The following is a 13,624-nucleotide window of genomic DNA, read 5'->3' on the forward strand; positions in this document are numbered from 1 at the left end:
GGCCCTAATTGACTTCTATAATTGGAATGCTCTATCTTGTTCAGTCGAAGTGCCCTGTTTTCCCAAAAATGAGACATTCCCTGATAATAAACCCAATTGGAATCCTGCATCCAGTTTTGGTCACCACGATGTAAAAGAGATGTGGAGACTCTAGAAAGAGTGCAGAGAAGAGCAACAAAGAGGATTAGGGGACTGGAGGCTAAAATATATGAAGAACGGTTGCAGGAACTGGGTATGTCTACTTTAATGAAGAGAAGGACGAGGGGAGACATGAGAGCAGTCTTCCAATCTCTCAGGGGCTGCCCCAAAGAAGAGGGAGTCAAGCTATTCTCCAAAGCACCTGAGAGCAGGACAAGAAGCAACGGGTGGAAACTAAGCAAGGAGAGAAGCAACTTAGAACGAAGGAGAAATTTCCTGACAGTGAGAACAATTAACCAGTGGAAAAACTTACCTCCAGAAGTTGCGAATGCTCCAACACTTCAAGAAGTTTTTAAGAAGAGATTGGACAACCATTTGTCTGAAGTGGTGTAGGGGTTTCCTGCCTGAGCAGGGGGTTGGACTAGAAGACCTCCAAGGTCCCTTCCAAATTTGTTATTCTGTTAAGGGAGCTGATAAATCCCATATTATGACAACATCTTTCCTAGATCAGAATAGCGTGCAAACTTTTGCGATCACAGCAAACTTTTGAGATCAATAGCCTGCAAACTTTTGAGATGGCAGCTCCTCTGCCATCAACACTTCTTCATCAAGGAAGAGGACAAAGAAAGAAGAGGAAAAAAAAAGAGGAAAATAACAGAGAAAATCTGTTTCCACTGTAAAGTTTCTGTCCTTTTTCATTTTTTTTCAATTCAGTAGTGTTAAATCAGTTGCAATGGGGATTATTGCTTTTCTGCTTTTTGGCCAGCAGGTGGCAGACCTCAGCCAGAATTGTTATTTGACTTTGTGCTAGGTTTAAAAATCAGTCAATTATGTCACACAACTTTCCAAATGCATGCATTTTCTTGAAAAAGATGACCTCGTTTCAAAAGGTGCCGGAGCCCCCGAAATATTTGCAAGATTAGAAAAGTTACTACCTACACAGCTCTTAAATACAATGCCAAATTTGGAGGGTGATGCACCTTGGCTCAAGACAAACAGACAGAATACCAGATGGTCTTAAAAAAAAAAAAGAAAAAAGAAAAAAGAAAGAAAATATTTGTTTCTCTCCAGATTGCAACTTGGATGGCCAAATCCAAACAAAGGTGAAAAGATTACGAAGGAAACAATCTGAAGTTACCAAATATTTGAAAATACATCATTTGGGTAAGATAAGAACGAAGAAGTGGGAAAGCAAATATTTTTGCGTAAAAGATGACTCAGGTGTCCTCGGCATGCTGCTGTGTTTAAAAGGAGGCTGGTGAGAATCGGATAAATGCCTTTGTAGTTTCTGTCCTGAACAAGGGGTCGATCTGGATGACCTCTAAGGATCCCTTTCAGATCTCGGTTCGAGATTCCCTCCTTGTTTTTCAACCAAGACCAGCTCCTCCGCCATCAATATTGCAGCGCTCTCTCCTTACCCCAAATTTGTTCTATATCAGAAATTCCAGTTTTAAGATCTTAACGAGACCTGAATGGAGCGTGTTGAAATCCTCTGTGATATGTAGACTTGTGGCTTTTACTGTAACCAAATTTATAGCTGTTCCCGCTTTTAACTTCTGCACCAACCGGGGCTGGGAGATTTGACTTTTGTCTGTCTGGCGTCCCAGATTTGTGGGTTGTCTGACGCAGCCTTTCTGGCCCATAAGAAGGAGGGTGGGGGGGGGAGGAAGCAGATTAGAAGGAACAAAGAACAATTGGGCATCTTGGCATCCTGTGAAGGGCAGAGGAGAAATGGGGTGGCTCAGGGTTGAAACTGTGGGGTCCTTGGTACTCTTTGAGCTTGATAGTTTTCGTGCAGGCATTTCATTACCCAACTAGGGAACATTCATTCATTCGTTCATTCATTCATTCATTCATTCATTTATTTATTTATTTATTTATTGGTTCTATTTATATGCCGCCCTTCTCCGGAGACTCAGGGCGGCTTACAATGCGTTAAGCAATAGCCTTCCTACTTTTGTATAGACCTGCTTAGTAGGGCTTTTTGCCCCCCCCCCCGAGCGGTGTTCTTTTTTTTATACAAAGTCATCTTATCGCCCCCACAATCCGGGTCCTCATTTAACCTACCTCGAAAGGATGGAAGGCTGAGTCAACCTTGAGCCTGGTGAGAATTGAACTCGCAGTAATTGCAGGCAGCTGGCAGCTAAGTGCTACTTTAACAGCAGCAATTTAGTCCACTGCGCCACCAAGGCTCTTAACATCATCTGTGCAGGGATGTGAGGCTACCAGGGAAAACAAGAAGCTAGACTGGGAAGGCCTGAAGGCACCTGAAAGAAGGTTACTGCAAACCAACACTGTTTTCCTGGCAATAAAACACCACCTACCTGTCCATTAAGTCCCTAGGAGCCATAAGGCAGAAAGTCATATTTGAGAACCGAATATTTAATCTCACAGCGGCCCTCTCTCCGATAGCCTGACTATTATTATTATTATTTATTGGTTAATCTTTAGTGAGATTCACAGCCTTTGAGGCTGGTTGCAGCTTGAGTCCTAACCAAGGACCTAGGAACTGTTAAGGTATCGTCGGAGGATGTAAGCTGTTCCGAGTAAGGTGGTTTTTTGTAGAGTCAAAATGTTCAAGTCCGGCAAATTTAGAATTTCTAAACAGCGGGGTAGCCCTTTGGGTATTGCTCCAAGGGCTCGGATTACAATCGGAACAACACACAATTTCTTTTTCCACAGTCGCTCAACTTCAATTTGTAAGTCCCGGTACTTTGTGATTTTTTTCTTGCTGCTTATCTTCAATTCGTGCATCACCAGGTATTGCAATGTCAATGAACCATACTTTTTATTATTATTATTATTATTATTATTATTATTATTATTATTATTATTAGTTAATCTTTAGTGATATTCACAGCCTTTGACGCTGCAACTCGAGTCCTAACCAAGGACCTAGGAACTGTTAAGGTATCGTCGGAGGATGTAAGCTGTTCCGAGTAAAGTGGTTTTTTGTAGAGTCAAAATGTTCAAGTCCGGTAAATTTAGATTTATTTATTTATTATTTATTATAAATTTATTATATTTTATATAATATTATATATATATATATATATATATATATATATATATATTATTATATAAATTTATTATAAATTTATTATAAAATATTATAAAATATAAATTTATTATTATTATTATTATTATTATTATTATTATTATTATTATTATTATTATTGGTTAATCTTTAGTGAGATTCACAGCCTTTGAGGCTGGTTAATAGCTCAGCAGCTCGAGTCCTAACCAAGGACCTAGGAACTGTTAAGGTATCGTCGGAGGATGTAAGCTGTTCCGAGTAAGGTGGTTTTTTGTAGAGTCAAAATGTTCAAGTCCGGCAAATTTAGAATTTCTAAACAGCGGGGTAGCCCTTTGGGTATTGCTCCAAGGGCTCGGATTACAATCGGAACAACACACAATTTCTTTTTCCACAGTCGCTCAACTTCAATTTGTAAGTCCCGGTACTTTGTGATTTTTTTCTTGCTGCTTATCTTCAATTCGTGCATCACCAGGTATTGCAATGTCAATGAACCATACTTTTTATTATTATTATTATTATTATTATTATTATTATTATTATTATTATTATTAGTTAATCTTTAGTGATATTCACAGCCTTTGACGCTGCAACTCGAGTCCTAACCAAGGACCTAGGAACTGTTAAGGTATCGTCGGAGGATGTAAGCTGTTCCGAGTAAAGTGGTTTTTTGTAGAGTCAAAATGTTCAAGTCCGGTAAATTTAGATTTATTTATTTATTATTTATTATAAATTTATTATATTTTATATAATATTATATATATATATATATATATATATATATATATATATATATTATTATATAAATTTATTATAAATTTATTATAAAATATTATAAAATATAAATTTATTATTATTATTATTATTATTATTATTATTATTATTATTATTATTACTACTACTACTACTACTACTACTACTACTACTACTACTACTACTTTATTCCTATCCGGACGACGATTGCAAGGCGCTCCAGCTGGCATCTGGGACATTCGATCCCCGCTTCCACCCTCAAGGGCAGCTCATCCCACCCAGTCTGCAAAGCTACTCCACCTTTAACTTTCCAAGACAGAGCTCGGAAACAGTGTGAAAGCATGCCCTTTTCCTGCCGATAGCAAAATAGCCGTCTTCTTGGTAAGCCGGGAGGATTGGCATGACCTCCTAGGAGTGTCTTGCCTGCTATTTTAAATCGGCATTTCGCCTTTGCAGAGTTTCACGTGACTGGTCAGCGAGAGAGAGAGAGAGAGAGAGAGAGAGAGAGAGAGAGAGAGAGAGAGAGAGAGAGAGAGAGAGAGAGAGAGAGAGAGAACTATTTTGGGCCTGCAAAGCTGGCCTCTTCCGGACAGCCGCTGCCCCCGTTCCCAGTCTTGAAGGGCAGCGGGCACCACATCATGCCTCCCCGGCAGAGGCTTCACGGACACTTCCCAGCATGGCCCCATCATCCCCGGCATAAGCTGTCCGAAAGGTAGGATCTACAAAACCTCTCCCTCTCTGGAATTGGCCATGTTGTTGTTTTTTTTTCACCTTGGCACCCTTATTTGCTATGGGAAGATACAAACAAAATCCTTCAGATGCTGAAGGAACAACGGCATTAAAACAGCCTCTCTTAGATTGGGACAACCCCAAGGACTTTCAAATCCAGGGCCAGCCTGGAAGGTCAGAACAGGATAACAAAGTTGGAAGGGACCTTGGAGGTCTTCTAGTCCAACCCCCTGCTCAAACAAGAGACCCTAAGCCTGGCACGGCGAACCTATGGCACGCGTGCCAAGGCTGGCACGCCAGCCCTCTCTGTGGGCACGCAAACTGTTGCTCAACCCCACTGCGCGTGTGTGCGTGCCTCCCACTGGCCAGCTAATTTTGGGGATGCACAGGGGGCGGGGCGCATCCGGGAGATACGCATGCACAGGGTTTGGGTGGGAGCAGTGCATGCGTTCCGGAAGTGCAGAAACAGATCCGTTTCTGGCCTCCGGAGGGCCTCCAGTGCCCGGGGAAGCCGTTTCCACCGTGTGCTCTAGATTTACCTGCATTCAAAACGGGCCATGTGGGGACTCCTGGGAGGGGAGGGGTGGGTGGGGCCAGCCAGGAGTGAGATTTGGGGGTTCTCCAAACTGCACAGAATCTTAGCTAGAGGTTCTCTCGAACCCCTGCGATCCCCCCAACAGCCCCACCCCTGCATATATCCATTCCCTAAATACCTATTAAGGTCTGCAGCTACCAAAAAGACCCTTTTCTGTTCTCACAAAGCTTGCCTCTCTCTCCGCCCCACCATCCCTTCCCTCTTCTCCTCCAAACCCCGCCGAACGTTTCTCTTCCCAGATGGAAAATTTTGAATACAGCATCCAGCTGAACGACCGGGATTGGGCTGAATTTTACTTCGTCTCCGAAGAGTGCCGCTTGATCCCTCCGGCCTTGGCCGCTGCCGAAGAACAGCTCCTGAGTGATCTCGAGGAAGGGGAGGCTGAAGGGAAGCAGGGCCCCCTAGCCCACCCAAAAGCCAGCCGCCTCTCCGTTGATGACGTCCCAAGTGGGCACTTGCTTGCAGAGGATGCTTTCTCCGGCAGTGAAGATGAATCCGATTTAGGCTCCGTCAGCAAGTTTCTCTGCAGAAGAAGTCAACAAGTTTTTCAGCCTTCCCAGCCCTTCCCGAGCCCCTTCTCCAGCCTCCCTTTGGACCCCCAGCTGCCAGAACCTGCCCCCAGCTCTGTGCCTCTTTCTCTTGCTGAAGAAGGCCGCGTAGGAGTAGTAGGTTGGCCTATGGATCCCAAAACTAAGGCGGAAGCCCACATCATCACCCAAGAGAGGGATTCCCAGGAACCACCTCCGAGGCCAGAGACGGGAGCAAAACCTTTGGTGCTGCTGCCCTTCGGTTCGAGTCCCGCAGCAGAGACAACGGAGAGCCCAGAGGGAGCAAATGGCTTGAAATTAAACGATCCCCAAGAAGACCATACTTCCCTGACTGCTTCTGCAGCCTGCAAATTCCCAGGGTCGACGAGTGACACTGCCGTTTCCGGAAAACTTGAATTTCCCAAGTTGAGAGACGTAGCTCTAGATTCCAGTTCCCTCAGGGTTCCTTCTGTTCTTCCTCCAACCTCTGGAGAAACTGAGAATCCAGAGATGGAAGTCGAGGGCCTCCAGGTTGCCTCGAGGACTTCGTTCCAGGAAACGCGTTCCCTTTCTTCTCAAGAACATTCGGTCCAGGTGACACCACTGTTGGCCAACAGTACGGCAAGGACTTCTGGAAAGGAAGACGAGGATGTCCTGAAAACAGAGAGTGGAGCAGATCTCAGCAGGAGCTTCAGCCCTAATAATACTTCTCAAGAGGGAGACCGAGCCAAGGACAACGCGGTGGAAGGATGCCCAGAAGTTCTAGAAGAAGATGGATCTCCAGAACCATCTCTGGAGGTTAACCACGTTTCATCAGGAAAGACGGAAAGGCAGGATAATGGAGAACCTTGTCTCCATCTTGGTCCCACCATCCCATCCGAAGGAGAGGCCCTAACCAGGACTCAAGAAAACCCGAGATTTGTTCCCTACCCTCTGAAGTCAAATGATTGTTCAGAAGAAACTGTAGCCAACATGACGTGGCCTGAGGTGTACGACTATTTCTTCTCTGATGAGGATCTCCATGAAGTAGAGAGGCCATCATCGGAGGAGGGAAGGTCATGGAAGGCCAGCCACGACCATCCATCAGAGCTACCAGCATTGTCAGGTCCTGAAATGTACGAATATTTCTTTCAGGATGTAGGTGAGGTTGAAGAGGAGACTTGGAGGAGACAAATCGGTCCTTCAGAGACATCCCTCAGCTCTGCCCATGGTTGTGACTTGGAAGAGCCAACATCCAACATGAGCACCACCGATCCCATGGGGTTCCCAGAAGTGTACGAGCATTTCTTTGCGCACCAACCACAAGACAAGGGCATCCGGAGGCCAAATATCTTGGCCGTACGAGCTTCAGAGTTAGGAAAGGCTGTGAGAGCTTTAACATCTCTTGTTGGTAGGCCAGTTCGCTTTCTCAGATCAAAGCGGCCAAAGCGGAAAGGATCTCAAGCAAGAGTGATGCTCGTATCTCCAACGCTTCTGGATGGAACATCCCCAAGACCGGAAAACCTCGGGGTAGCTGTCTTTAAACCAGGTATTCCTTCTTTCCCATCCTTAACTGAGCTTCTGGTTCAACCTGCAATTCTCTACTAATAACTTTCCTAACTTTCATTGCTAAACCAGGCTTCGGAAATCTGTGGAATATCTTTCTTAGGGGACTTATACACTCCTGCCCACCTAAAACACATTTTTTTTTTCATGCGAGATCTTTTGTATTCCAGTCAATGCAAGACCCAAGAAGATCACATATGACATTATTTGCCAAATCCTTCTGACTTTAGTGCACGAACCAATTTTTTCGGTCTTAACTGGCGGTCTAGATTAGTCTGGGGGAAGGATATTGCAAAATCTCCATTCCCACCCGACTCCATGGGAAGGATACTGCAAAATCCCCATTCCCTCCACACTCCATGGGAAGGATACTGCAAAATCCCCATTCCCTCCACACTCCATGGGAAGGATACTGCAAAATCCCCATTCCCTCCACACTCCTGGGGGAAGGATATTGCAAAATCTCCATTCCCACCCGACTCCATGGGAAGGATACTGCAAAATCCCCATTCCCTCCACACTCCATGGGAAGGATACTGCAAAATCCCCATTCCCTCCACACTCCTGGGGGAAGGATATTGCAAAATCTCCATTCCCACCCCACTCTGGGGCCAGCCAGAGGAGGTATTTGCCAATTCTCTGAACTACTCAAAATTTCCGCTACCGGTTCTCTGAACTGCTCAAAATTTCCACTACCGGTTCTCCGAACTGCTCAAAATTTCCGCTACCAGTTCGGCAGAACCTGTTAGAACCTGCTGGATTTCACCCCTGGTGGGAACCCTGGCGGAGCGTGCATTGAGAGACGTAACCCAGCTTCCCTCTTTCAAACTGTTTTGATTTTTGTCTGGACCGAAGAAGCTGTGGGAAAGCGCAGGAGTGTTCCTTTGCAAGGAAAATATTACGAAGATTAAAATCTGTGAACGAGGGCAGGGCAGTCAGCTGAGAAGATGCCATTTTGTAGACATCTAAGAAGGATTTTTTTTTTCTTGCTTTCTAACCCATTAAGAAAGGAGTGCTCTTTGTAGGCTGAATGAACACAGCTTCTCTGGCAATCTCTTGTTTTTCGTTTATCGTTGAAGGCTAAAAAACCCTTTGCAGATTCGGCCAAGAGTTGTTGACTCAGAGAGCGTCTCCCGCTTTTGAGTTATTTCCAACTCTAAATTGGGCCTCTGACCTTGGGAGAGAAAAGCGATCCGAGACACCAAAGGAAAATTTGTACTTCAGGGATCCTTGAGAGACACAAACAAAAACAGAGGAGATGAAAGGTGCAATTTAAGCCAAGAATGACCTTTGAATGTCGTTTTTTTTTTTAAAAATGACCACGATGGTGGTTTTATCTAGCACAGCCTCGACCTCAGCCAAGCGGAGATTAAGATTGAGGTCTGGTTTTTTTTTGAGAAAAAGAAGCTTTTGATTTGGCCAGCTGTGATAATCGGGTCTCTGTGTTTTCGTATTATGGCAACTGCACCGTCTTTATATCATTCGTTTTTAAATGGATAACTGGAAGAAAAAACAGTTCTCACCATTTTCTCCAGCAGGCATAATAATCCCCGGAGCCAGTGGTGGGTTTCAATTTTTTTTTACTACCGGTTCTGTGGGTGTGGCTTGATGGGCGTGGCATTGCTTGGTGGGCGTGGCCTAGTCCGCCTCCTGCACCGCGGTGGTGGTGGGGTCGTTTTCGCCCTCCCTGGGTTCCGGAGGCTTTCTTGGTTCATTTAACAAGTGTGGCAAAAAAAAAAAACGCTTGTAAAATTGTGCACAACTGTAATTGCTTAGCCATGGAGGTTCCAGTCCCCAGTTGTGGTCATTAATCGAGGAGTTCCTGCATTGCATTATTTTTCAACATAGGCTACGAAATAAATTTTTTCCCCTTTTTAAGTTTTTATTTATTTATTTTTGCAAACATATCAATGCGTGTGGCGCCTGGGTATCATGCATTCTAATACAAATAGGACTAATAGCATTAGTCGTAGTTATTACTTTCAGTCCAGTTTATATATTTCTAATTGTGATACATATTTATATAAAGTTGCATTCTTTCATTATTCAATGATTCCACGTTAAGAGAAAACTTGGAATAATTGAATAATGAAAGAATGTAACTCTTGAATTATTACTCTTATTTTGTTATATATAACTGTATACGCTGATATTCCCCTTTTCTCTTATTTCTATCTCTTATTATAACTTTTAACCATCGTTAAAAAGAACATTTTCTTTCTATCCTACCTAACTTCTAATCCTGTCACCTACCAACAAAAAAAAAAAAGGAAAGAGAGAGGAAAAGGAAGGCAAATCAAAACGACACCAAAAATGAAAAATCATCTATCCATCATCTCTTGCCCGCTTCAATACTTTGATTGCTATGCTTTTTTTTCCCTCTCTGATTTGTCTTCCATATCTTTATGTCTTTCTACATCTGCTTCTTGGTTGTTGAATCTGAGTATAATTTTGATTTCATGAACCCCTGTGGAGGGTTTTGAGGGAGACCAGGGGCCACACTTTGGATGCCCAGATCCTGCACTAAGGGGTGTGTGTGTGTCAAATAATTTAACAACCGGTTCTCTGCCCTAATGACCAGCTGGTTAGGTGTGGCTCGGTGGTCATGTGACTGTATGGGCATGGCCAACTCAACATCACTCACGTTAATGGGCGCTTCGCCTTAGCTGTTACAATGTAATAAGGGTTAACCCAAGAGGCAGTTTCTGTAAGCAGGGCAATAAAAATTAGGCTAGAAATACCACCAGAATGTTTCCTTCTTGCCTTCCTTACAGGATTAGCCCTGTAAAGTGGGAAAAAACACAAAATAAGATTTCTTCCCACAACCGGGTCTCCGAACTGCTTAGAAAGTTAACAACCGGTTCTCCCGAATAGGTGCGAACTGGCTGAATCCCACCAGTGGGTCAGACTAGACGTCCTCTGAGCCCCACTGATTCCAAGCGCCTACTTTCTTAACCACCTTGGTTCTTTTTTCTTTTTAATTCAGAGAGGCCTCTTCAGCTGGTCCTCACGCCCAGAGATCTGTGTCTGGGATTTGTGGCGTTGGCTTCTTGGGCTGTGAAAACCTCCGACCTTCACTCTCCGGATGCTTGGAAGATCGGTAATGCTTCCCAGGGCTCCTGTGTGTGGGGAGAAATGAGATTTGGGGAGGGGGTGGGGTGGGCCGAAGATAACCCAGGAATGCTGACCGACTGGTTCCCGTCTGAAATGAGGCAGGAGGAACACCAAGATTTTTGATTTTTCTCACCCCCGTTTTCATTCCCTCTCTCTTAGCTCCTTATCTTTTCTTTATTCCGTTTTTTTTCTTTTTTCCAAGCAACCTTCCTTCCACGTGTTTCAACCCAACAGCACAGAGAGAGAGAGAGAGAGGCCTGTTTCTCCCTTCTTTATATCTTAAAAGAAGGTTTATTTTTAAAGAATGTAAGAGCAGGACTCTCCCCCCCCCCCCCGTTTCTCCCGTTCCTTCCTACTTTTTGAGAAAGAAGCAAATTCAGAGAGACCATTCATATAAGGAGAAAATAGTATTTCCTTTCCTTTTTCCTTTCCTTTCCCTTCCCTCTTTTTCTTCCCTTCCCTTCCCTCTTCCTTTCCTTTCCCTTCTTTTCCTTTCCTTTCCTTCCCTCTTTTTCTTTCCTTCCCTTCCCTATCCTTCCCTTCCCTTCCCTCTTCCTTCCCTCTTCCTTTCCTTTCCTGTTTCCTTTCCTTTTTCCTTTCCCTTTCCTTCCCTTTTTCCTTTCCCTTCCCTTCCCTCTTTTCCTTTCTTTTCCTTCCCTTTCCTTCCCTTCCCTTCCCTCTTCCTTCCCTCTTCCTTCCCTTTCCTTTTGTTTCCTTTCCTTTCCTTTCTCCTTTCCCTTTCCTTTCCTTTTTCCTTTCCTTTCCCTTCCCTTCCCTCTGTCTTTCCTTTCCTTCTTCTTTTAGCTCCCTTCCCTTCCCTTCCATCTTTTCTTTTCTTTTCTTTTCTTTTCTTTTTTCTTTTCTTTTTTCTTTTCTTTTTTCTTTTCTTTTTTTCTTTTCTTTTCTTCCCCTTCCTCTTCCCTTCCCTTTCCTTCCCTCTTCCTTTCCTTTCCTTTCCTTTCCTTTCCTCTTTCTTTTATCTTCCCTCCCCACCCCTCCGTTCCTCTCCCCTCCCCTGTTTCAAAAACCCAACAGATTCCCAAGTCCACCGGGAAGACTGTTTTAAACAGAATTCACTTTCCTTTTGCTTTTGTTTTTGTAAAACTCCTAGTCCTCATTACTGGCATGCAGGGATGCTTGGGGAAACCTAGAAGGTTTTTTTTTTAAAAAAGTGGAAAGGAAAGCTTTGTTTTCTTCTCCCCTCCTTTAGCTAAAAACATAGTAAAAGATAGCAGAAAACAATTGCAGGATTTATTATGTAAAAAGAAGAACCTTCTGCAAATTGCAGAGAAGATTGGAATACTGAAAAGGGGGAAAGACTGTGCAAAAAATGCTTAATCTTGGCTTGGTGCTTGTGCTAAGGAAAAAGTTTAAATGTCTTGATCGCATTCATTTATCTAGACACATATTGCTCTTTCTTTCTTTCTTTCTTTCTTTCTTTCTTTCTTTCTTTCTTTCTTTCTTTTTCTTTCTTTTTCTTTCTTTCTTTTTCCAGTGCTGCTGGCTAATTTTGGTACCCTCTCGGCCATCCGTTGCTTCAGGAGGCAGGTTGTCATGGAAAGTCATCACGGCTCTTAAGGAGACGCGAAGTCAATCCCATTCCGTGAAGGAAGCGCTTTCAAGATCGTTTCCTGCAAAGCAAGAAAGCAAAATTTGGGACCTCTTGAATTGCCAAATTTTACTGGCAGGGAAAGAGGTGAGAAAGAAAGATTAAACCTTCCCTAAAAATCAGCTTTAGTTACCATTCCTGTTGGGATTTACCTAACCCGAGCCTCAAATCTTTCTTTTTCTTTCTTTCTTTCTTTCTTTCTTTCTTTCTTTCTTTCTTTCTGTCTGTCTGTCTTTCTTTCTTTCTTTCTTTCTGTCTTTCTTTCTTTCTCTCCTTCTTTCTTTCTTCCTTCCTTCCTTCTCTCCTTTCTTCCTCCTTCCTTCCTTTCTTTCCTTCCTTCCTTCCCTCCTTCCCTCCTTCCTCCTTCCTTCCTTCTTTCCTTCCTTCCTTCCTTCTCCTTCCTTCCTCCTTCCTTCCTTCCTTTCCTTCCTTCCTTCCTCCTTCCTTCTGTCCTTCCTTCCCTTCTTTCTTTCCTTCCTTCTTTCCTTCCTTCCTTCCTTCTTTCCTCCTCTCACCTTTATCTTCCCCCCTTCTGTCCTCCCTTCCTCCTTTCTTTCCTTCCTTCCTTCTTTCCTCCTCTCATCTTTCTCTTCCCTCCCTCCCTCTTTCTTTCTTTCTTGCCTTCCTTCCTCCTTCCTTCCTCCCTTTCTTGTTTCCTTCCTTCTTTCTTTCCTTCCTTCTTTCCTTCCTCCTTCCTTTCACCTTTCTTTTCCCTCCCACCTTCCTTCCTTCTTTCTTTCTTTCTTTCTTTCTTTCTTTCTTTCTTTCTTTCTTTCTTTCTTTTTTTCTTTCTTTCTTTCTCCCTCCCTCCCTCCCTCCCTCCCTCTCTCTCTCTCTCTCTCTTTCTTTCTTTCTTTCTTTCTTTCTTATCTCCCAGTTGGGAATTTATCTTAAACTCACAAGGGGTGGTAAGCTATAAAATGAATTACTCACAGACACACAGGAGCCAAAACACGCTTGAAGAAAGTTATCGGAAGAATTTAGAGAGGATTTTCACGGAAAAATCAATAAAAGGAACAAAAAGCTTGTGGTTTTTTTTTTTTTAAAAAAAACCCAGCTAGGTTTAAGAAAAGGAATCACTGAAAGACAAGATGGTTCTAAGAGGATGTTTTAGGCATTTCCACTACAGAACGCGAGAGGAGAATTTAACATATAGTGTATAATAGTACAGGCAATCCTCAACTTAGTTTATTTGCTGACTGTCCAAAGTTACGATGACACTGAAAAATGTGACTTATTATGACTATTTTTCACACTTACGACCTTTGCATTATGCCCATGGTCACGTGCTCAAAATTCAGACGCTTGGTATTTGTCTCTTATTTCTGACGGTAGCAGCATCCCGGGGTCACGTCACGCAATCCCCTTTTACGACCTCCTGACAAGCAAAGTCAAATGGGGAAGGAAGCCAGATTCACTTAAAAATCGTTGTCGCTAACTTATCAACTGAAGCGATTCACACTTAACAACTGTGTCAAGAAAGGTCGTAAAACAGGGCAAGGCTCACTTAACACACGTTTCGCATTGGCCACATAAAATATTGGGCTCAGCTGCGGTTGTATTTTGAGGACTACCTGTGC

General features: G+C 43.4%; 1 protein-coding gene across 1 annotated transcript; it reads left to right on the top strand.

Annotated features, from left to right (window-relative positions):
• Positions 1-4,523: 4,523 nt before the first annotated feature.
• Positions 4,524-13,080, top strand: PERM1 (PPARGC1 and ESRR induced regulator, muscle 1). Its single transcript, XM_087878895.1, has 4 exons — positions 4,524-4,637; positions 5,489-7,304; positions 10,308-10,421; positions 11,931-13,080. Exons 2-4 carry the CDS (start codon positions 5,489-5,491, stop codon positions 12,011-12,013), a joined length of 2,013 nt encoding a protein of 670 aa, XP_087735021.1. The 5' UTR covers positions 4,524-4,637; the 3' UTR covers positions 12,014-13,080.
• Positions 13,081-13,624: the final 544 nt, after the last annotated feature.

This window comes from Pantherophis guttatus, chromosome 15 (assembly GCF_059756535.1).
Source record: "Pantherophis guttatus breed Tessera chromosome 15, ASM5975653v1, whole genome shotgun sequence".
In the NCBI taxonomy this organism is placed as follows: domain Eukaryota; kingdom Metazoa; phylum Chordata; class Lepidosauria; order Squamata; family Colubridae; genus Pantherophis; species Pantherophis guttatus.